Source organism: Cryptotermes secundus, unplaced genomic scaffold (assembly GCF_002891405.2).
Source record: "Cryptotermes secundus unplaced genomic scaffold, Csec_1.0 scaffold318, whole genome shotgun sequence".
Classification (NCBI taxonomy): Eukaryota; Metazoa; Arthropoda; class Insecta; order Blattodea; family Kalotermitidae; genus Cryptotermes; species Cryptotermes secundus.
Genome location: NW_019730108.1, coordinates 1,768,795 through 1,793,718, shown reverse-complemented (window position 1 = coordinate 1,793,718; position 24,924 = coordinate 1,768,795). Strand labels below are relative to the sequence as shown.

Genomic DNA, 24,924 nt, shown 5'->3' with positions numbered 1-24,924 from the left:
GGGGGGGGGGGGGGGGAAAGCCGAGACGAAATTAAGATCGAGAGGGAGGGGAAAAGTGAAAAACAACTCCGTTTCGTTGAGGCTCATAACCCTTCAGAGCCAGACACTTCACACTAGATACAAGGAAGCGCCGTCACGAGGGTCGACGAGTCTGGCAATTACAGATCAACGGAAACTCCGCAATTCATTCCTGCAACTGAGTGCGCGCGGCGTTGTCTTACTGCGCAGCTAAATTCAATTTGAATTTCAAATCATATTCCCACTCAAGTCCATATCTAAACAGAGGAATTCCGGCGTTACTTTGAAGCATTTTCATTTCTCTGTAAAGGAAAATACAGAACTTCTTAAGAAGCAACTGAATCAATATAATCTTATATACAGGGTGTCCCGCAAGCAAAACCTTACTCTATGTAACACTTCAATTCACGACCGCCATCAATTTAAGCGCTTGGCAGTATAACACAGGTTTGGATTGGTGAACAGATTTGACCACCGGTTCGCAGGACTACGGTGGAGATCTTCGAACCCGCCTCAACGTGGGGAAATGACTTTCCCCGCTTATAACCCCTCGGAATGGACCTCGAAGAAAACACCCCTCCTCTGTTGTTGTTCAATTTTTTTCCATGGGAACATGTCTGAGACGCCGTTACTCAGTAGAGGCTGTTGTACATTTGCTTGTGTCGCTGTCGCTGCCTAGCAGCTGCTTGTACAGTCATTACTTATCAACGGGTCTACACGCTACAATATTTTACTGTTAGACACGGCGTCACTTTCCAGAAGATTTTTGCTTCATACGGCCCTTAGAGCAGACTCACAAACCCGGTAAACTTACTGTAGCTCTGCATTCCCGGTAAACTGGAGCATTTCCAAGCATCGTCAAGAACACCAGAAAGGAGGTTCGGACATGTTTAAATAAATCCGTAACTGTGTGACATACGTCGATTTCTATGGTCGAAAACCGAATTCAATTTTCAGTTTGATAGACATGAAACCCGTTTCGAAGGAAGGAGAATTCGGCTCTTGTTTCTGCGGACGTGGGATCATGTGGTTCTTGGTTCGACACCATTTCATTTCACTGCGCAGTATGACACGCTGATTTGCGAACGATGAACTGGAAGGAAAGGTTATGAACGATATCACAGCAACCCACTACTAACCCGGAGTGACTGAGAAAACCTAAAATAATTTAACTCGAGATATTTTGTCTTCGCACCGAAATTCGAACCTGGAACTCCAGAATAAAAACACGTATTAACAACCACTTCTCAGAGGGAGGCCTTACGTTGGGTAACGGTTATACAAATTGTTCAGAAGTTTATGAAACAGCCTGTAACTTCATAATTAACACGTTGTTAATTTCCGTGGCGTTCACACAAAGCTTCAAACCCATCACAACCCCGCCGTAAATCTCACCCCCTTGTCACCCCCACTTCCGACACGTAGAACTCAGAATGGGGGTGCAATCATGAGGCTTGTTCATGCAGTGTTCGCTAGCAACACCCCTGTGATCACAGCTGAATTCCTGTCATCAGCTAGAATCGAACCCGGATATATCAGAGAGTGCATCTTAACAAACCTGCCTCTATGCCATACACGCCATCATGGCATGGTGCTTAATTTAGGACAGAGGCGACTTTACCTTTTCACCTTTACTGCATCATAATGGGGAAACGCTGATTAAGAGAACAGCATCTGTTACTGACCTAGCGGTCCGCGATCCTGGTGCGGTGAGTGCACGCCTACACATAATGACTTCCAGGCTGGCAACACCTCGCATTAGCTCGCAGCATGGCGCGGAGCTGTAATGAACGTAACAAAGCCCTCGCGCGCCACGCCTTCCATTTGTTTCTCTGTTGCCGTCCGCCATAACGTGACAGCTCTCTGGTCCGATAGGCGATAAAGTTTATCCGACCGGTCCATTTCGTGCAAATGGCGCTCTCAGAGCAACACTGAACTAAGGGACAATTATGCCCCTATTCTGAAGACGTTCGCAAAGTACGAATATGGTTTAAGCACGTAAGATTTGAGGTGTTCAAGGCGGTGACTATGAAGAAAGCAGTCTTCTGGGATGTGGTGTCGTGTACATATTGTATTAACCGACGTTTCGGAGAACGTATCGCCTCCATCTTCAGGGTAGAAGAAAAAGAATAAATCCGCGAGCGAACCAGCGAGAGCAGGTGCAACAGACTGTTGCACCTTCGCGGATTTCTTTTCTTCTACCTTGAAGATGGAGGCGATATGGTCCTCCGAAACGTCGGTTAACACAATATCTACACGGCGCCACATCCTAAAAGACTGCTTTCTTCATCGTTTAAGTAATTCTCGTACTGAACGCGAATAAGCAAGCAAACTGACACAAAGAGAAACGGGGAGAGTAAAAGAAAGATAGCGGAGAAAGAAAACGGATCACAAAACGAAAATAACAGAGAAAGGAAGAAAGAAGGAAAGAGAACTATCAGTACAAAATAAGACAGATGACTGCAGACAGAATCGGACAAGCCATCTGAATGGGACGAGAGGTGAAGGAGACGTCTGCTTCTTGGTTAGTTTGCTCTTCGATCCTGAGAATGGAAACAGTACGATTCTCCGAAACGTCGGTGGACTACAATCGAACTGCTTGGGGTTATCTACACAATACAGTATTCCTCAATAGGAAAAAAGATTCGAGGGTAAAAACGAAAAGCAGGTCGAGACTGAGGAAGACCTTGCAAAAGGTCCAATGAGGAGGCTTTACTGTCTACAGCTTGAAGATCAAGCATTCCAGTCCGTACCTCACAGGAAACATTACGTCACCACTACAGAGCCCAACCGGTTAATGCTGTTTGAGGAAACAGTCACTGTTTATTGTGAGAGCCATACGGAACACACAGATACACTCTGTGGGCAGAATGCGGAGTTTTGGGGCGTTAAAGCGGGTGGTACATATAGTAACCACTAGACTTTAGAGGGTGTGACAGTTGGAGACAGAGACAACCTGTTCATAAGTGCCTGTTGTAAATCTCTCCACCAGAAAGTCGCCATTCTGGCTGTTCAAATCCGCCATTCTTCCATGGGTAAATAATACAGAGAACTTCCCCGCAAGAGACTGAATCAGAGAAAATATTCCCTCCCAATATTTATTCAGAAAGTCGTCCAGATAAAAATTCGAAAACACGCAGCACGCAGACAGATTTAATCAGATAGAAATTTCCGACACGCGGCACTTGTAGGGAGAATATGAAAACAACATTACTTTTAAACGGAAACACGGTGGGTTGTATTGTTCATTCGCTACACGTCAGTGTGGGCCGGCCATTGTCTCCAGGCTGAACCCGTTACAGAACGACTGCCAAGTCTGCGGGCGAGGCTCCTCCCATATTACAATCCGAGGGATTTCTACCCGAATACATGACGCTACCAGCTGACGCCCGTTTGGTACAACTGTTCAAAACACGTCTGATGGTGCGTCACCAGACAGCGCCACGGCGTTATGTCATCGTCAGCCAATTTCAGAGTAGGATGGGGTCCACAACTGTCGCAGAGCGCACACGACTTTCCTCCGTAAGACTGCCTACTCATCCTTCAAACATGTGTAAAACCGCTTACATTACTTCAATACGTACACAAGTTCCCGTATATAACCGAAAAAGATTTGAACTAAAATCCCCTGTGGAGGCAGGTTGAAATACCTCCACTGTACCCTTGCAAGTCGTAGGGAACGACGAAAAAGGAACCCGGTGTCTGGGGGTATAATTGGGCCACCCTGTCACTGGGGGCATAAATACGGGGGCCCGGGCCTCAACGTTAGAGGTTGGACGCAGGGATGACGTCCTTGCTTTGTAAAAAAGATGAAATCACTGTTCCAAACTCGCTGGCTGGGAAACACGTGACTTGTGTTTTCTGTGTTGTCCGTGCGGAGACTATATAACGAACAGCTCTTGTAGCTTAGATTAGTGCAGTGTAGCTGAGAGTTAGAGTGCGGCTGTGAAAAGAAGACTATGTGTAATTCAGTGAGACCGTTACAGTTTCTGTATTTTAATTGAGTTACCAGGAGACACTTGGTGTGTATCAGGAGTAAATAAACCCGTTCATCCAATCCAGAACCCGCGTTAAGTCACTAATACACGTGACAATATATTATTTAGAAGAAATTCAGTCTTTAAAAAGTCAATTGGAAGAAATTAATGCAGTACTAAGAATACAGGGTGGGATATATTTTTTTTAAAATATCTGCAATAAGCAGAAACTATTTAACATAAATAAGGGTGTTTAGAATTAAGTATTAAAGAGAAATAATCAGCATGATTTTGTTGTGGGGTTTATGCGAGGAACCTGACAGTCGCCAGAACGTGTACTAACCCACACTGCGACCCTGCATGTGTCAGCAACCGTCACGACACACATGTTACGCTGTTGCTCAGACCACAAGGGGTATGTAAACACTGTGGTTAAGCAAGGTCGATTGGAGTAATGAACCCATAACCTCCACAACAATCTGCATACTCGACTTTGCCTACGAGCAGGCAACCCAAACAACGTGGGCGTCACTCGATGAGGAATTTGCGGTGATTTAGGTGAGTCAACCGAAGTGACATCAGCGCCGATACCCAGAGGTGGCGGGTTCACGAACAACACAAACGACTTTATTATGGAATNGAAAAAAAAAAAAAAAAAAAAGAAAATATTTAAAAACTAATCGGTAGGCAGACACGTACGAAGGACTGTTTCTTAATTTTAGCAGGCCGAAGTAGCCGATATTCTCGGATGTGACGCCGTGTAGTTTGCTAGAAATTTAACGAAGCGAACATATTCAACACTTTACTCTGTTTGCCGTTCCTTTTGCATGTTCCTCCGAAAGGTCAGTAAACCTGTAACGGCCTATACGTCACCAAACATCCCTTACGACAGCACTGCATCATTTACAATGCTTGATAAGAGCGTTAATAAGCTATCCCTGTAACATGCCGTGAAAGTCCATAGGGTTCTGAGACGTCGAGGCTCCCATTTTCTATACAATCGGTTCACAGATGGCGATGAAGTTGTCGGCTTTACGCGCCGGCCGCCCTTTACCCCCAGGAACATTTCTGGTACTCATTTCTGTTAGAGGCTGAGACGACCCCAGGGCCATAGTGCGGCTGGAAGGATCAGGTCAACTGAAAAACCCAACGACCTCATCGGGAATCGAACCCGCGACCTCCCAAAACCATTCATGTGACAAGTCTCAATGTGCATTATAATGTTCCGAACAAGGTCTTCGGCCCAAGAAATTGTTCCTAAGGCCGAGTATTCAACATTACTTAACCACTGCAGGCGTCATGTAGCGTCTTATGACGTACAGTGTTTTTTAAGTCTCTCTGCGTGGGGTGAGACTGAGTCCACTTGGTACGTCGGTCACTAACTGGCATATTGTACCAGCACCGGATGGTACGTAGATGATGATGAGTGTGGAGCAGTCGGTGGAATGCGAATTGGCAGGGGAAATCGAAGTACTTTGAGAAAACCTGCTCCAGTGCCACTTTGTTCACCACAAATCTCACACGACCTGACCTGGGATGGAACCCGGGCCGCCGCGATAGGAAGCCGGCGACTAACCGCTTGAGCTATGGCACGGCCTATGTACGGCGAAGGATGGAAGCAGATGCTTTAAGTGCAGATAATCACCGCGCTCAGGAAAACTTCTTGCAGAAAAAGGAACCAATTACTTCCGTAGAATACAGTGTAGGGTCCCGCAGAGAGGAGCCCCCTCAGAACATAAGGCTCTTCATCAGAATCAAAGTGCTCTCGAACTCTGTTGCATTAGCCTTCTGACAACCTGAAATTAATTCGTCTAGAGTTCGGCTTTTGGAGGGCTGTAACTCAAGCTTCCAGTAATGGCTGTGGCTGCTCACGTGACAACGCATACGCCCTCAAGAACAGGGGGTGAGCAATTCTTTTTGCTGGTGAGCCAGGCGTGGCTACTGAAGGACCGTGTAAGTTACCATTTCTTGAGAATCTAACAGCTGATCAACCACTCATGAAATTCTCAGAATGTTATAGAACCAAAAGGTTCATCACCGTGTTCACAACAGCTCGCCACCTGTCCTTATCCTCGGCCACATTAATACAGTTAACAGGTCGCGGGTTCAAGTCCCGATGAGGTCACTGGATATTTTTTCAATTTACCTAATCCTTCCAGCCGCACTATGGCCCTGGGGTCGCCTAAGTCTCTAACAGAAATGGGCACCAGGGATTAGCTAAATAATTTTCCTGGGAATAAAGGGCGGCCGGCACGTAGGGCTGACAATCTCACCGCCATCTATGAGCCGATTGTCTAGAAAATGTGGGAGCCTCGACGTCTCACAACCATATGGGTCTCCACGGCCTGTTACAGAGATACCTTTACTTACTCTTACTTGTTACCTTTCCATCTTGTTTCTTTAAGTTCCGTTTTAACAGCGCGGTCCCACCTACACCACGTCTATCCAGTGGCCTATCCTCCAGGATCTCCTTCTACGACTTCCTTCTTTCCTCTCGGCGCTGCAGCTCAGGGTGAGCTCTGCCCTCCTGAATAATCTGCCTCCATCCGAGACTGACTGTCTGATTTCTGAACAATTTCGTTTTTACGGTGTGAGGAGGTTAGCCTCACGCCCAACCCCTAACCTGGAGGACCAGGGTATCCCTCTTCGTCTGGTTCCTATTCCTTGACCTGTCCGGCATGGGCGACACTACCAGTAGCCATGCTACCGCCGGCATAGCTCTCCGGGTGTCAGGAGCACTCAAACACCACCACCACGATAAAGTGCAGACAACATCGGTGGGGACTACCACAACTTTATAAGACGAGGAGGAGGCCTTTGAAGTTGCTCATTATGTAATTTTCTCCAGCTTTCTGTTATTTCCAGCGCCCTACCCTAGAACATTCGCAATCTTATTCTGCTGTCTTAATGTGAGAGACCAAGTTTCATACGCACGTAAAGTACACTCCGCTTTCCCGCAACACATCCATGCTTAATATGTATTCACATCTGCGCTTACTTTACACTTAACAAAAGTAGTTTTTAGTTCATTCAATGACGCTGTCAATATCTCCTATTATATAGCGTCGGATGGTAGGTCCACTGACGGGTCAGGATTCGGAAGGAAGCGGTCGTGGCCTACTCGACGTACTATCCCCGTATTTCTCTGCAAGGACAGAGTGAAAGCATAAAACCCTCAGTGAGGACAACCGGCACCCCGGCCGACATTCGAACCCAGGGCGTCTCGAATACATCGCCTTCACCGGTAATTCTACTGCCAGGTTCACAGTAGTAACGGTTGCTTCATTACATAAACATCGCCCAGTGCTGAGAGCTTTGCCGAAACTGACGCAGTTCCTACGTCACAGCAGACAGTGCACCTGCACTAGTACTGTTCCCTCTGATGACCACACGCAACATACAGACAGTAGACCAGGCTATGGGCTGGACGACCGAGGAGTCGGGGTTCGATTCCAGGTAGAGACAAGAGATTATTTTCTCCATAGCGTCCAGACCGGCTCTGGGGCCCGCTCAGTCTCCTATCCAATGGGTAATGGGGGTGAAGTGGCTGGGACGTGAAGCTGACCATTCACATGCATGAAATTCAGGGGTTAACTGACTGAGTGAGTGAAACTACGGCGCAAAAAACGCAGCGCCTACACAGAAAGAGGTTGTTAGTTAGTCCCTTTCTGACAGAGAGGTCGCCCCTCCTCCGGCAGTGGTATCTAATACTTCCCCATCTACCGGAGGCATTGGAAACTACAAATTTAGCTCAGAGGTCTCCTAGAGACATGAGGTTCTTTTACTTGCCGTGAATCTACGACACGGGACCCACGGCTTAAAGTCCCTCCCGGAGGACTTGATCCCTGAATTTTTTCGCCCTTAAAAATTCCACGACCTCCGCCGGGTTTGAACCCGTGTACCTTCGTCGAAGAGGAGGCCCCATTTCGGAACACGTACATGTCTAGGAGAGAATAAAAATCTTGGTCGTGGATCTCGAGGAGATTGAAGCCAGGAACGACTGTGCTGGCGAAGGCCTGAAGCAATGGTGCCGAGTAATAATGTTAAAATCTGAAGTCGAATCCGACTGATGACGGAGCTACTAAACACTCATCCGCCATCCGGGCCTGGTACAAGGGGACAATTAGTGGCCGACGAACGAAATAAAAAGCAATATTGGAATACGCAATCTTGGCAGGAAGTGTGTGCAACAACAAAATGTCAGCCGACTGTACAGAAGACTGGGTGGGAGAAAAGAAAAATCCCTCGTCCCTACCAGTAATCGAACCCCTTCCCCACTCCTTGGTCGGCCAGACGGTAGCCTAGTCGCTATACCGACTGAGCTATCCACAGCTGGTCACTGTCTGCGGGACGCGTAAGGTATCGCCGTTATCGTGCGGCAACTTCTCCGGCATGGTTGTTCTGCGGGTTAGTGTCATAGAGTCTCCAGGCGATTTTGTTCTTCCGACTTCTCAGCGCGCGTAGCGTTAGCTCTCTGTGTCTAGCAAACAAGAGTGTACTTCCGGGTTTCCTAAGATTCTCAGATTATTAACAGGCGGATCCTTATAATGGGCACGTAATGTGTTTCCTGCGAGGTATGGACCTGAATTTTTATGTTATTTCGAGTAAACTCATGTTCCATAAGAAAAAGTATGTAAACTCGCGAAGCTGTGTCTGCGTGCGCGTCATTTCAACTTCCGATCCAGCTGAACGATTTTCATCAAACCAGACACGAACGTCACGCCAACGTAGTACATGTTTTCATTCCCTACAATGAGTAACAATACAGCAGACGCGCAAACATATGAGGTGGCAAACAGCGATGATATAAGGTAATGAAATAATGTAAGGCAACAAACATTAATGAGCAGCTTCTGTTAGAGAACGTTTCTGTCTGTAGAATGCAAAACAACATGGAGGCGGCGCGAAAGATTTCTTCAGCTCTGCGATTCATGGCTATAACTGACGAAATACTGAAGTTAGGCGTGTAAATTGATATGGGAGACCTCATTAACTTGTAACTCGTTGACCTTGCTTATCTTATCCGTTTTCAGTATCTCCATAAACAATCAATATACAGGGTGTTCTTACTATCACTGCATGAGCGCCGTACAACCAACGGCACAGTCGGTCGCTATACCCGGCAACGATACCGTCCGCTACGCTACACTCGAAAGTTGCGGTTTAAAATAAATCTCCTGTAGAAAGAATTTATTGGATAAAATGTACGATCTCTTGCTGACGTAATGGGGTCTAAATGGGCACTGCTCGAGCCGCTTCTTGAAAGAAGGACGAAGGTTCAAGCAGGTGTTGTCGGCACCGCTCTATCGAGTACGTGTTCTCCACAGAGGGACGACAAAATGCAAAAAGGGCGTAAATGCCTCATCACACAGCTCGACACTGTTCTCCGTACCGCCCCGAGTGAGTGGGGTTGCAGCAGATGCGGAGCTAACGCAAACTGAATATTCAGCAGGTCGGGTGCAATTCCGCCCTAACGGTGGACGCTTCGGTGCAAAGTAAGGGCCATTGATATTCCAGCGGAAAACTGTAAAACATTAAAACCTACTGGATAAAAGCAATTTCTGTGAACGTGCAACCTTCCCTGGTGCAAAAACGAATTGTTACAACTACCTAACTTCAACAAAGCAGCATAATACTACATAAACAAAACCTCTGATCTAAATATCTACCAACATACTAAACTTATCATCCCCATTTTGGTGATCAGTCATTGCTAACGCATCTAGGAGATCAGGCAGGACACGATATATATATATCTTTTTGTGTTCTGACATGTTTCGACGTCATTCTTTTGGTGTGTCAACAGTAACATTTGTGTGCCGTTGGCGCTATGCGGTCAGAATAGTGTTCGCTTTTGCACTGTATTCAACATTAGCAGGGAATGGAAAATTTCAGAGGTGGGGGTTATCGATCCCAGGACCCCCGTTACACGATCACCCCTACTCCACATCCCGTATATCTACCCCTTTAGCCCCATGCAGCCGGGCACAGTCCCTCACCAAAATCTGTCTCATCCACCCCTGTAGAAAATTCAATGCTGTGTGCCGTACGAGGTATTTTGAGGTACAGATGCCCTTCCGAGGTCTGGGCGCTGCCAAACCGCGCTCTCTTACCGACTGAAACATTCCGAAGAGTTGTCTTCTGGGACATAACGCAGTGCAGTCCGCTGAAAGCCAACCGACCTTTAGGGGAACACATCGCCTCCATCCTCAGGCAGAATAAGAGAAGACATGGGCGTGAAAGCATGTGGAAACCAGCAATGAAGTAAATACATGAAGCGTGTATCTAATTAAACAGAAATACAGTGAGCTCTCGCTAATCCTGATTAATGGGGGGGAGGTCATCCGTATTAGGCGACAATCCGGATTAATGAAGTAAAATATGGTCCTAAAAGAAAAAAATTAGAAAACAAATAAATGGAAAACGTAATAATAAAGGTAGCAAAGGCTAAAGCTATCCCTGTAACAGGCCGTGGAGGCCCATAAGGCTGTGAGACGTCGAGGTTCCCATATTTTTTCTAGACAATCGGCTCACAGATGGCGGTGAGGCTGCCAGACTTATGCGCCGGCCGCGCTTTACTCCCCAGGAAAATTATTTAATTCCTGGTACTCATTTCTGTTAGAGGCAACAGTGCGGCTGGAAGGATTAGGTCAATTGAAAAATCCAATCAGCTGATCTGGAATCGAATCCGCGACCTTGTAGCACATTGCGTGAATCAACTATGCTGTGTGGTGCTGGTCAGTAACGAAACGACACAATAAGAACGGACTCGGACTGTAATCAGGATCGCTGAAGTCAGTATCCCACGTGACAACGGCAGCCATCTGACCACGTCTTGCAGCGGTGAGTCACTGCAAAGAAGATAACAGCCCAGGGATGATGAATCTGGAGTGACCAAACGTTACTAACTTCCGTGCTCGAAGTCCCATCATAACATCCACTATCTTCCCACACACGGAGTTTCGGGGCAAAACTGATCACCTAATTTCCTTTTATACGACACGGACCGCATAGAAAATGAGGCTTCCATCACTTCCTCGTTGCTGCGGGAACATCTTTACCGAGCCGTACTGAGGCATGAACACACGGGGGAGTTGAGGTACGGCTCTGCCATTCTTGATTTCGGAACTAGATGAAGGTTAAGTGTCAGCTTCAAGCCCCTGCCGCTTTACTCCCGCAACCTATTGTATGAGGCTGGGTGGGCTCCAGAGCCGGCCTGGATACTATGGAGAAGAGAAAGTCTCTTGCCCCTGCCAGGGTTCGAACCCCGGTAGTCCAGTCCGTAGCGCAGTCGCCATACCGACAGAGTTCTATACGTATTCTGATTGTCAGTTATGACTTTACCAACTTCTTGCGCTGATATGGTCGACATCATTATCTCCGGAACATAGAATTCCTATCTTATTGCAAAATGTAGAATTAATTGCCGATTTATTTTTTCCTGATATGCGTTTAGTGATTCTGAACATCAATGATGCAGCAGCGTCAATATGCATGGACCACACCACAACAAACGTACACACTTCAGTTTTGACCCTAAGCATCTGACCTCTACTCTGCGGGATTCTCTGGAATCAGCCCATAACACAGGATTCTTGTATTCACGGCGCTAACGTATCATCAGTGTCAATGCACCGTGCTCTAGTTGAGACGTACCTAACGGGGGTTCAATCTCCTCTAAACATGCAATTCTCGTGAAAACGACAGCTGACGATACAGAGACTATTGGCGACAGATCCATCTACCGGCAGAATTAGTACTACCTGCAACCAACGCTGTTAGCGAAGTACACAACTTCACGCAGCACCATAACAATTTCACTGTAAAGGGAACGGTTACTACTGACCTCTCCTACTGTCATCGGCATCATCCCTATATTCAGAGACAATTAAACAGATGTTTCTAACACTCACAGGGGAATGAACGTAAAGGGGACTTGCAACCAAGAGCGTGTTTACCTCCCATTCAAGACTGGGCAAACAATATTTCATTTCCTGGGGTTGAGAGTTCTATTTCCGCATCAGGCAATGTTGTTCCACCGCAACATATACACTGATGTGGGGGGGGGGGAAGAGCGTGTGTAGCATGGCGTCAGTAACCCGTAGCAACGAACAGGGCGGTCAGCTCCCTGACCTAACGCACTCGTCACTGCATCAACACGCTGCTACGCTCGCAACACTAATCGTGTTTACTGACAGGCTTTCTCGTCGCATCTGCAGTTCCATACTCAATTTAACTCGAAACCCCATAATTCCACAATCGCGTCAAACCTTTCGCAGTGAACCCGAAAACTTAAAACAGCTACTGCACCAAAGGCCGATAACGGCGGTCGCGCGGTCTAAGAAGAAATGTCTTCGCCCCATCGAACACTAGGACCGTGGGTCCGAATCCCGCTTAAGGCATGGATGTGTGTATGCGTTTACTGTTTGTGTTGTTCTGTGTGTAGGTAGCGCCTGCGCCGGGCTGATCCCCCGTACAGAGTCCTACTATCTAAAATGAAGAAACTGAACTGAAACGAAGCGTTTCACGGATGCCTATGCTCCAGGTGGCGGCAACAGGAATACACCAAAGAATGCCACAGGATACGACCGCGAGCCAACTGCATCTCATCTCTCCTCCAGAAACCTCTTCGTCAAAGAGCACGCGCCCTGAAGAACGCCGTCTTCTGGGATGTGGCGCCGTGTAGATATTGTGTTAACCGGCCTTTCGGAAGAACGTATCGCCTCCATCTTCAGGGTAGAAGAAATCTGGGAGCGGTGAACCAGCGTGAGCAAGAGCACGTTCACGGGGCACGAGTATTCAAACATCTCCCTCACCAACATTCTTTCGCAAACAAGACGCAACGTGCAAGGAGGCTCAGGGCTTGTCTAGCGACAGAACTGCCAAGTTGACAGGTTGGATTTTCATGATAAATGACCAGGAAGCTTCCAGCGCTGATTCTCAAGGGCCGTGCCTTCAAATCACGAGTTTGAATCTCACTGGGGCAACTCCAAATACAAAACTATCCACCTGTCGGCTATTGCGCCTAAAATCGGTTTCTCCTTCAAGGGAATACGAAAATCTGTACGTGTAAACTTTGTGGCAAACATCCCTGAGGCTCCGTCATACCTTGAACAGGCAACCTTACTGAATTGTCACGTGTTTCAATGCTGACGTCACGATCTGAGGACGCGCACTCGCAAGACAAGAATATTATGAATAGAGACATCATTACAAATCATTATTCTACAGAGAAGCCCGTTATAATCGTCACGACAATGCACTCACACTGGTTCCAGGTTCCGTTAGAGTATAACCATGGTTACTCACACTGGTTCCAGGTTCCGTTAGAGTATAACCACGGTTACTCACGCTGGTCCCAGGTTCCGATAGAATATAACCACGGTTACTCACGCTGGTTCCAGGTTCGGTTAGAGTATAACCACGGTTACTTACGCTGGTCCCAGGTTCGGTTAGAGTATAACCACGGTTACTTACGCTGGTCCCAGGTTCCGTTAGAATATAACCACGGTTACTCACACTGGTTCCAGGTTCGGTTAGAGTATAACCACGGTTACTTACGCTGGTCCCAGGTTCCGTTAGAATATAACCACGGTTACTCACACTGGTTCCAGGTTCGGTTAGAGTATAACCACGGTTACTTACGCTGGTCCCAGGTTCCGTTAGAATATAACCACGGTTACTCACACTGGTTCCAGGTTCGGTTAGAGTATAACCACGGTTACTTACGCTGGTCCCAGGTTCCGTTAGAATATAACCACGGTTACTCACACTGGTTCCAGGTTCGGTTAGAGTATAACCACGGTTACTTACGCTGGTCCCAGGTTCCGTTAGAATATAACCACGGTTACTCACACTGGTTCCAGGTTCGGTTAGAGTATAACCACGGTTACTTACGCTGGTCCCAGGTTCCGTTAGAATATAACCACGGTTACTCACACTGGTTCCAGGTTCGGTTAGAGTATAACCACGGTTACTTACGCTGGTCCCAGGTTCCGTTAGAATATAACCACGGTTACTCACACTGGTTCCAGGTTCGGTTAGAGTATAACCACGGTTACTTACGCTGGTTCCAGGTTCGGTTAGAGTATAACCACGGTTACTTACGCTGGTCCCAGGTTCCGTTAGAATATAACCACGGTTACTCACACTGGTTCCAGGTTCGGTTAGAGTATAACCACGGTTACTTACGCTGGTCCCAGGTTCCGTTAGAATATAACCACGGTTACTCACACTGGTTCCAGGTTCGGTTAGAGTATAACCACGGTTACTTACGCTGGTCCCAGGTTCCGTTAGAATATAACCACGGTTACTCACACTGGTTCCAGGTTCGGTTAGAGTATAACCACGGTTACTCACACTGGTTCCAGGTTCGGTTAGAGTATAACCACGGTTAGTTAAGTGTGTACTCACCACAATCATCTCGGAGGGCTCGAGAACGAAACACTCGTTGGGTCGCCGAGCGCTGCCTCCTGTTCTCTTACCGAAGCTGAAACACAAGAAACACGCAATACGTTAACGAAATGCAGAACAGAGAAGTGAGCACACAACCCGCAACACAAGAAACGGACCAACAGACCTAGCTTCAGATTGCAGTCTTCTGCTTTACGATGCCGCACAGCCTTCAATGAGGACGGTTCCTCCGAAACGCCGATTGACACCTCCAAGAACACACGATGATACAGACTAGACGTCTAATTTACAGAGAAAGTTAGCTCAGGGGGTAACGTTTCTGATTTGTATTCGAGTGGTTCCGGTTCGAATCTCGGCCAACACACCGATAAGTATCGCAAGAATTAAATTGAAATTGGGAAAGATGTGGTCGTGACGTAATCGAGGCGATATCCCGGAGTCTGCCTAGTCGAGTCCCTTGACTAAGGTTGACTCTGTAAATGATACAAACTCCGTCCTAAGTGCAAACAATATATAGTATTTATATGTCTTTGATCTTGTTCTTTCTACACTACATGTTTCGGCCTCTATCGGCCATCATCAGGTGTATATTCTTAACGTTGCTGCCACACTGAACCCAGTCTAAAACTTAACATTTAAAAACACAATGTCACATTCTTCGTATTATCAACATCTACATCGTTGATATGTGTCTGGTATGTAGATTATGTTGCACACGTCAAACCCGATATTCTTGTAGTAGCACTCTAAAAATCTTTAGTTATGATGTTTTTAAAACCTTTTAAAATTTTCTCTAAATTTTAAATGGTTTTAAAAACATCATAACTAAAGATTTTTAGAGTGCTACTACAAGAATATCGGGTTTGACGTGTGCAACATAATCTACATACCAGACACATATCAACGATGTAGATGTTGATAATACGAAGAATGTGACATTGTGTTTTTAAATGTTAAGTTTTAGACTGGGTTCAGTGTGGCAGCAACGTTAAGAGTATACACCTGATGATGGCCGATAGAGGCCGAAACATGTAGTGTAGAAAGAACAAGATCAAAGACATATAAATATATATTGTTTGCACTTAGGACGGAGTTTGTATCATTTATCGTGTAGAGTGCAACAGGATGCTTAAATATAATATTGTTGACTCTGTGCTCAACTACTTACGCACTACGCCATAAAGTAGTATGGGGGAGCGGATGTATATACTATATACGTGTTCTTGACTGCGGCACTAGTTGAGGTGAGTGGTCAGCTTCACGCCCCGACCGCTTTACCCCGTGGATAGGAGAGTGGGCGGACGACCCGGAGTGCGCAATGAGATAGGCAGCGACATTTATTCCCATGCATTTCAACTAACGGTTCACAGCCATTTTCACGACGCGTTAACTTCTGCAGTTGGTAAAGGATCGTTGAATAACTGCAAACCAAAGAAGCCAGTTGTACCGCTGAGAGGCATCGCCATGTTACAACCAGAAAATGTGATATGTTAGTGTCCAGACAACAGGCCTGTAAAAGTTCTTCCAAACTCCGCCTCTTCAAACGAGAAAGAAAGCCGCGCTCACAGTACATTTGCAGAGGCACTCCCGAACACCGGAGGCCACAGGGAAAAATGCTAGTTCTACTCTTTGCCTGTCTTCAACGCTGCATAACTGCAGGGGACCTCTGAAACTTCAGGTTCTTGAGGGGGGTTAACTACCTTCGGGCACGTGATACAGCCCAGTCTGCTTGATCTTTTGACTCTTGAAGATGGAGACTGTACCGTCTTCCGAAACCTCGATAAACTCCTACCAGAGTGTACCGTGTCACGTTCTAGAAACAGCACTCTTTATTCTAACGAACCTTTCTTCCCATTCTGTTCTATGTCGGCTCAAAGCCAAACTGGCAGAACCAGAGAAGACCGCTGCTAGGCAATGGCTCTGTAAACATATTTCCACGGAAACCAAACCACGTGGCAGTTGCAACAACACAGGAACTGTTGGAGGCGGTGTTCTCTGTTGGGTCCGTTGTCGAGGCTATATAGACTAAACTTAACAGAGATATGCTACCCGTGTGGAGGCGGGTTCGAACACCACCGTAGCCCTGCGAGTCGTAGGAGGCGACGAAAAGGGAACCCAGTGCCTGGGGCTATGACTGGGCCGCCCTGTTCCTGGGAGATATAAACACGGGGGCCTGTCCCTCCAGGTTGGAGGAGTCTCGAATCTGAGACAGTGAAATTTGGGCATGAGTCCCGCCGGACTCGGACCCGAGAATGACTATGCTGGCGAGGACCAGCAACAATTGTAAACGACAGACCCGTCCTCTCGTCATAGGGTATGTCACATAAGGACTATGACAGCAAGTGTTCAGTTGGAAAATAAAATTACTGTGTCGTGTCCAGACGGGGACTGCAATCAAGACTGACTGTGCCGACGAGGGCCAGTAGCAACTTACCGCTATGCTATGCGACTAGTTCTTCCAAAATCTTGTTTCATTCCTTATAATTTGTAAAAAAAAAGCATTTAATTAACTTCAACTCTTGGGCCTAGAGCAATGCATGTCACATTTGAATAAATTAACGTGCAGCAATAGACGAGTCTTGATTTCATTTGCCCTATTACGAATAACCTTCGGATGAGCAAGCCGAACGCAGCGAACCGCATTGAGAAACAGGTGCTTTTTGTGGGTACGGAAGGACAAAGGATGCTCTGAATTGCGGGACAGAATAGAACGCCATTGTCTTCACTTTCACTGTTATGACGTCACCGTCAACAACAGTCGCATCGAGAGATCGATGTCAGATCTTCATTTCGTCCTGTCGTCTCTGTCACTGACTTCCTTTCAGCCGAAACATAAAGTGGCGTGACGTCATCCGCAGAATCCAATCTTTGAAATGCTCTTGAAAGACGAAGTGAGCGCTTGATGAGGGTGGGTGAGCTCTGTCATCAAGGGAGGTACTTGCTTGACTCGCGAGGGGATCAATGTTGTTTTGAACATCACGCAGGATACACACAGGCCCGGGAGCTGGAACTTCAAAGAACGAGAAAGCACACAGAAAAATTTAAAAAAAAAAAAAATTTCAAACAAGAAGAAATTGCCTATTTTCCGAGAGAGAGAGAGAGAGCGAGAGAGAGAGAGACGAAAGTGGGGAAGTAATGAGATACACTAGATTTGGGGGGGGAGGAACTATATTTCCGGTTTTGAAGGCTCCCAGGCAGTGCCCACTCGTCCTTCTGGTAGAGGTAATGCATATGGTATGACGTTGGAAGCTTGGGTACCAACTCAGCATTTGCTGTAGGACCGAGGAAAACCACGGAAAAGCTTGATCGACTTGGCCTGTCGCAGGACCTCCCGGATGCAAAGTGACTTCTAGCCAGCAGTCCGGCATTGAATACGTGAACCCTAACGTTCAAATATTTGTTTTCACAGATCTCCTTTTTATGTGCATACTTTCCTTTCACTACATACGGAGTATTCCATACGACCCGGACCTCATAGAACACACCGCGTCTGAAAGGCATTATATTGTTGCATGTGTATTTGTTGCCTAGGGAACGTATTTTCTCGAGTCGTTGCCCAGCAAACGTCACACAGCAAGGTGATCTCATAAGCCTTTCAGTTTTCAAAATAAGGAAGTTAGGCTAAAAATGGTTGAGACGGCTAGTTCGAGCTTAACAACGCTGTTCCACACACAGCGGTTATTCGCCGTCAAATGATACGGCTGGATGAACGTGAAAGGAATTTTTGAGAAAGCGGTCGAGACCTGTTACAACTCAGGGCAGTCGGTATCCCGGCCCAGGTTCGAACCGGGCAGCTCCCGAATACAAGGCAGATCGTTCGGGTGCCTTCTTCAGAGGAACAAATGTTCCCACACACCGGGACGGGTGTGTCCGAGGTGTGACTGAGCACAGCGTCTCCCCTGCCGAAGTATGTGTTCTCATGCTGCCTCAGCACCCGGCCCCTCCGAGGGCAGGGCCCCTGTGGGGGAGGCTGCGTTACCTTAGCAACAACACGACAGCAATGCATCACGTGGCTGTGGACGCAGCGCAACTGTCTGGACCCTACGAGTTGTTGCAACCGTTCATCCTAATTTGGTGCATTATTTTGTATTAATTAAATCTATATTAAGTTAATGTCACGTAAACACAAACAGATCCGGCAGATAGCCAACTCTTACACGCAGAAGGGACATAGTTCAAGTTTTGCTATGTGGACAGGAAGTAACATCTGGGATATTTCCTGGAATTCTGGCAGTTTCAGCAAAGTCGGAAAGTCTTTGAGAATTTGAGAGCTGACAGCTTGGAACAGCTATAACTTAGAAGTGGGAGGGCCGGAGCCTCATCCCGTGATCGTAATGCATCAAGTCGCTGTCAACCTTAGCGTCAGGTCAGCAACTGCCAGAGTCACATAGCAGAGCAACCTGATTGGAAATTACATATTTAGGGAAACTCCTAGTTTGAAAACTTAACCAATGGCAAAGTGGAGGAGTGGATTTCTCCTGGAGTCTGGGGTTCGTGGACCTCAGGATTCAGAGAGAGCGCATTCCACCTCTAGGAGTCTGCATCCAACTTTCGGCCAAGTCAGGCACAAATTACAACTACGTCCCTTCAGTAAAAGTATCGAAAGTTAAAATCCAAATTAGTGTTATTAGTAGATTCCGTTGTATTCAGCGAGCTGGAGGGAATTAAATAATTACTAAGTGACTGCAGTGTAAGAATCTTTCTGCCCTGCCCGAGCCAGACCCGTATAAGACCCCGGGATTAGAACTCATCTCTACCAATTACAGAACAGAACCCAGATACTCCTGTCTTTCCCTACTTGCGAGACACCTGACGGTAGCCAAGGAACGGACTCTCGCCTACACGCACCAACAACCACAATTCTCCTCCCTTCTCACCTAACTTCTCGCGATCCACGAGGAGGAGGAGGGCAGTAACTCCAGTGGAGGTGTCCAGAAAGAGGTGCAGGTGAACCGCAACACAAGGAAGGAGAGGACCCAGATAAGTGGAGACCAACGTAAAGGACCCAACGAAGTGAGCGGTTAGAATGTCTCTGTGCTTAACTGCTTTAAGCACTCTGCCATGAAGACACATGTGCGAAGTGGATGTATAGCTCCACTATTCTTGACCTCGGCACTAGATGAAGGTGACTGGTCAGCTTCACGCCCCGGCCGCTTTGCCGCCGGTACCCATCGGATGTAGGATATTGGTGGGAAAGCCAAAAGGAAAGAAACCGCTGAGAAGACCAAGGCGTAGGTAGGTGAACAATATTAAAATGGATCTTAGAGAGATAGGATGAGGGGTATGGACTGGATTGATCTGGCTCAGGATAAGGACCAGTGGATGGCTCTTGTGAACACGATAACAACTTTCGGTTCCACAAAATGCTGGGAAGTGCTTGAGTAGCTGCAAAACTGGCAGCTTCTCAAGAAGGGCTCAGCTCCATGAGTGACCAACCGGATAGGGGTGTGGGTGGGCCCTAGAGTCGGTCTGAACGCCGTGGAGAAGAGCTCTTACCGACAGAGCTATCCTGACTCCTTCGAGTGGTACATACGTTTGTTAACCTTTTCTACTTCTGCTGGGAAATATGTGCCACCTGCTGCAGCATCCCGTGCTCGTGCGACTGTCCTGACAAACAGCGGTGCTTTCCCTACACAGCATTAGCCAGCTGGTCTCTGTAGCAGGGAAGTGGAGTGCTCTCTGCGAGGAAGTAACTGAATTTCTGCACTGTCCGGACTTCAAACACTTAAATCGTATTGGTTTGGCAAGCTCCTTGCAGAAATTTGATGTAAATTTGAAAGGACAAAGAAGAAGACTTAAAATGTCAACAAAAGAGAGGCAATAAACGGGAGACAGTATAAGTAAAAAGGCAGTAAATGAAAAACAATAGTACGAAAGAAACAGAGGAAGAAAAAATAGAGAAAAATAATGGAAATAGCGCAAGTGAAATAAAGAGTGACAGGATGCACACAACATAAATAAGGCAAAAGGGAAAGCGAAACAAGGACGAAATAGATAAATAATAAAAATAGAACAACTGGCAGAATGGAAAGAACGTAAATGAAAGTTGAACGTGGAACACAGGAATAAAAAAAAGTATCAATGAAAAAAAGTAAAATATAATATTAGGATTCCTACTCAACAGCAAAGTTGTCAATTAAGAACGTATGGGGGAGTGGCCGTACAGCTCCACCAGTTTGGACCTCGGCACTATATGGAGGTCAGTAATCAGCTTCACGTCCCGACCGCTTTGCCGCCGGGAAATAAAGACAGGAAGGAGAGAAACCCGAGAGACTAACTTCCACCTCTGCACACGCACTCAAGAGGCATCGGCTTATTTGCCGGGGGTTACTGGAAAAGAGATTTCAGGGGGACAGCAACTGTCAGCTGCAACAAACAGCAACTTCTTCTTGTACAAACAAACAACATGGCGTGCTCTCTCTCTTCTAATGGTTTGAAGGTAAACATAAATAAAAACGCACTGCGAGAAAACAGCACGGAAACCAAATTACATTTTAGTCCAACACTGCGATCCACTTATAATTCATTGGGAACTGCAATCGGGCTCATATGAAAACGGCATTGTTGCCATATCACGTGATATAATGAAGGGACGGTTACAGCCGAAACATACTGTCACGTGTTGCGTGTACAACGCGACAAATAACTTCACGCCTTATTGGATATAGCGAATTTTATTTCACATTCCCTCTTACAATCACACTATTTACTGCCATCTGCAGTATTACAATTGCTTGGCCTGCGAAGGCTAGACTACAACTGACTGGTTGACTGACTCCCTGGCTAACTCGTAACTCAACTCTTGAACAATCTTCGCTGCTCCTTATTTAGTCCCGTTACGGACAACACAGAAAACAGTTACGTAATAGGCACCACTGTTGTCTGACGCCGTGTTTACCGATATCCTAGCAACGCTGTCGGTAGTTGTTTACTGCTGAGTAGCAACGGCAGCATCCCGTGTTACGTCACCGCTGGGGAGGGAGGGGTGTCCTCCATAGCGCAACACGTCACAATATGCATATCATAATAGAAATAAAGCCGATCAGTGGCGGCGCGGTCTAAGGTAGGCCGCAACCGGTATGCGTCAAGACATTTAACAGTCAAGACACGATGTCTGGGACAGGACGTAAAGAAAGAAGAACAGCTGAAACGAATGAGATTATGAAAACCGCCGCACACCGGTCTGAGTCATGATGCTGACGTCATCTTCATAGTGACGAATCACGAATCAAGCAAGACTGAATCTTCTGTCTCATGTCTTGATGCTTGTCTTGACGCAGTTGGTGTGAGGTCGCCCTAAGCACTAACTGTCTTCGCTCCATAGAACGCTGGGATCGTGGGTTCGAATCTCATTCAAGACATGGATGTCTGTATTGTGTGCGTTTATCCTGTGTGTACGTCCAAGGAGTCCTACCGACTGTGTACACGATTAAGAAACTGAAAAAGCGGTCAAGGCCCAACACAAGGCTGTAGAGCCATAATAATAATAATAATAATGAATGAAAAAATGCTAAACATTTTTTCGGCTTAACGGCTGAGTACTTTATGAAGACTACTAAAAATAAAACACATTCTTGTTTATGGTTAATAACAGCAATGCGACTTTATTTACAATTTGCGCATTTGTAAACAGCCTGACCTAGAAGCAGACGGGAGGAGCAGCTAGGAAGAGAACTCTGGACTATATCCTTGCTACAGAAAAGGAAGAGCCAATTCCAACCTCACTCCGGACCTTCCACGCTATGCTCACCCGTCTAGCCTGAAAACGGAGAAAGGTTCTTCTGAAATATCAGTAACAATACCAGGCTATACGACGTCACATCCCAGACGACAGTAATCTTCATCATCACTGCCGTGACAGGCTCAATCCTCACATATTCACCTTACGGACCTACCGACCCATGGTTTCTAGGTCTAGTCACTGTGCCATCACCATTACCGTCCAGGTCCTTAGACAATTGTACTAATGAGAAAATGAGAAGTGGGGGGACGAGTTCTGGGAAGAACCAATCGCCTGCTTTCTATCGATACTATACGGACCGCACAGAAAACGTGTCCAATGAAAAGATTAGGACCCACAGAGACAGTAAGCTTAACTCGTAACCCTCCAAACAAAAATTAGGGGGATATACAGAGAGGAAGGTGATCTCACAATCCTTTTCTTTTCCTTGCAATAAAAGAACAGAATTTGACAAAACTGAACACTCGTATATCATCAGAATTTTGTACTTCCTCACAATCGCCTCGCAGTCATATTCATCGTAATCGTTGCCCGTTTCTGGGCAACGGCTCGGTAAACACGTTCCAGCAGCAAGAGACACGAACACAACAATGACACAATAGAGCTGTGTTTTCTATGTAGTGCATGCCAAGATGCTACAAGCAAGGGACACGATTAGGGTCAGTAGTCAATTCTGAACAGGAGTCTGTGAAGAGGGGACATGAGCGTGTGAAGGTGAAGAATCTCCACTGTTAGAATCCGTTGCCAGGGAACGTCTTCTGAAGACACAGCACGCTGGAAAAGGCTTAGCGGAGGCTGTGGTGATTAGTGAACTGTGGGTGACTGGCGGTGACTCTGTGCTTGTAGTTCAGACTCGTGCGTTCAAGTGGTCAATAAATCCGATATCCAATCCACACCCCGTCTATAGTCACGTGACAATGCAGTATTTGAAAAAGGAAATCTCGCCTCATATCCCGGCGAACATGGTAGTTTCTACCAACGCGCCTCTTTAAATTTGACATTTTACTACACACAGAAGACTGGATGCCCTCGCGTACGTGCACGCATGCGCAATGGCTTGACTGGCTAAGTTCCCGTAGTACGTTGCCCGGGCAGACACGTACATAATGCTAAGCCAGACAGAACTGGGAACAAAAAACTCGATGTAGGTCGCAGATACATGATTACGGCTTTGCAGAGCTGTGCTACACTGGATGCTGTGTTTCCCGGGGCAAGCAACAACACAAAACATTAACGATTTAGTATACACGTAGAAGAGATCACTTGCCTGAACACTGAAAACTAAGTTTCGTTTTCCCTTTGAGGGAGGATGAGGGCCTCGAGGTCCTATAAAAGTTACAAACAATGAGGAGTTTAGCGACGAGACTTCTGTTGTTTTGGGGCTGTAAGATCACTTTTTAATCAGGGACATTACTTCATGAACTACGAAACATAAGGCACGAAAAAAACAAATATGCTAACATCTGTGACCTGTAAAAAGAGACAGCCCTTTCCAAAGGGCCCAAACAGAGTTAAGATCCCTTTTCTGCACGGCCCATTAAGAAACAATTAAAATAGGAGTGGTGATTTTTCTACGCGGTCCGTGCCGAGATGTTATATGCAGGCGAGTTGGGAGCTGCAGTCAGTGAAGTGAAGTGGGTGGTTGGTGACTCAGAGATAACTGCTGCGGTTCAGTCCTTGTGAGCACGGGGGGGGAGTCCGGGAACCCAGAGTAAGGGGAGCGTCCGCCGTTGGAAGCCGCTAACAAGCAACGGCAACAACAGACTGAGAACACATATTACATGCTGTAATAAACCGCAGAGCGTGTGAATTAGCGATAGCGCTATAGTTGCTTGTAATCTGTAAGCGTTCAATAAAACCAAACAGCAATCCAAACCCCGTCTATAGTCATTCTAGTACCTCATAATAATGTGCTTTGATCAACACAGCAATTCCGGCCTTCGATCTACTCACAATCCATCCACATCCCATCATCTGTTGATGGCCGTAGTAGTTACACGACTGACCGACAGATGGCAGTGAGAAAGCATATTCCGTGCGTAAGTGTGAAACAGTTGGGGGGTTTCCCCTGTAGAAAGGGGCGCAGAGATGGGTACAGTAGCAGCAGCAGACCGTTATTCCACCAAATTTAATATCTTACATAAATGCGGCTATATTTCCAGAACCTATAAACTCGCAGAGGTCTGTTCAAATAAAAACGTGGATGAAATTTCAATGGGCTGTATACTAGGCAGGGCATGTAGAACGCATGGTGAAGAGGAATGCATACAGGATATTTATTGGAAAGCCAGAGGAAGAGACCAGGAGGACCTAGAAGAGATGAGAAGATAATATTAAAATGGTTGTTAGGGAAGTGGGATGGAGTAGTATGAACTGTGAAAGTGGTAACGAACCCTCGAGTGCAATAAAATGTTGGGAAATTCTTGAGCAGCTAAGCGACTGGCGGCTTCTCAAGAAGCACTCAACGCCACAGAGTTTTGTATAACAGTATTCGTGTAATAATTTTAAACCGTATCAGAACTTTCGAATCATTCTGTACATGGGCATACGAAACTGATCACCACCCCCATAAAGACAATAAATTTTTCGTAAGTCTTAACTCAAACCTCTGTGGAACAAGCCGGCACAAAATCACTTTATTCAGTTTAACTCCCCCCCCCTTAAAGTCTATGCTGCATCCTTTCCAAATGGATAGTAATGCCATCTGCTGGAATAGAATCCAATTAAAAACAAGTCCCAAACCCCTTAATGAAAGCCATTAACGTGAATATTTGG

General features: G+C 46.5%; 1 protein-coding gene across 4 annotated transcripts in view; it reads right to left on the bottom strand.

The window, feature by feature from the left end:
* The window catches only part of LOC111866119 (rap guanine nucleotide exchange factor 2), a gene marked incomplete at its 5' end in the record, with an annotated part of 81,784 nt that overhangs the window by 44,394 nt on the left and 12,466 nt on the right, over window positions 1-24,924 (bottom strand). For all 4 annotated transcript variants that reach the window (XM_033752126.1, XM_023854744.2, XM_023854745.2 and 1 more), the window contains 1 exon segment: window positions 14,409-14,484. In XM_033752126.1, coding sequence (XP_033608017.1) covers window positions 14,409-14,484 — 76 coding nt within the window.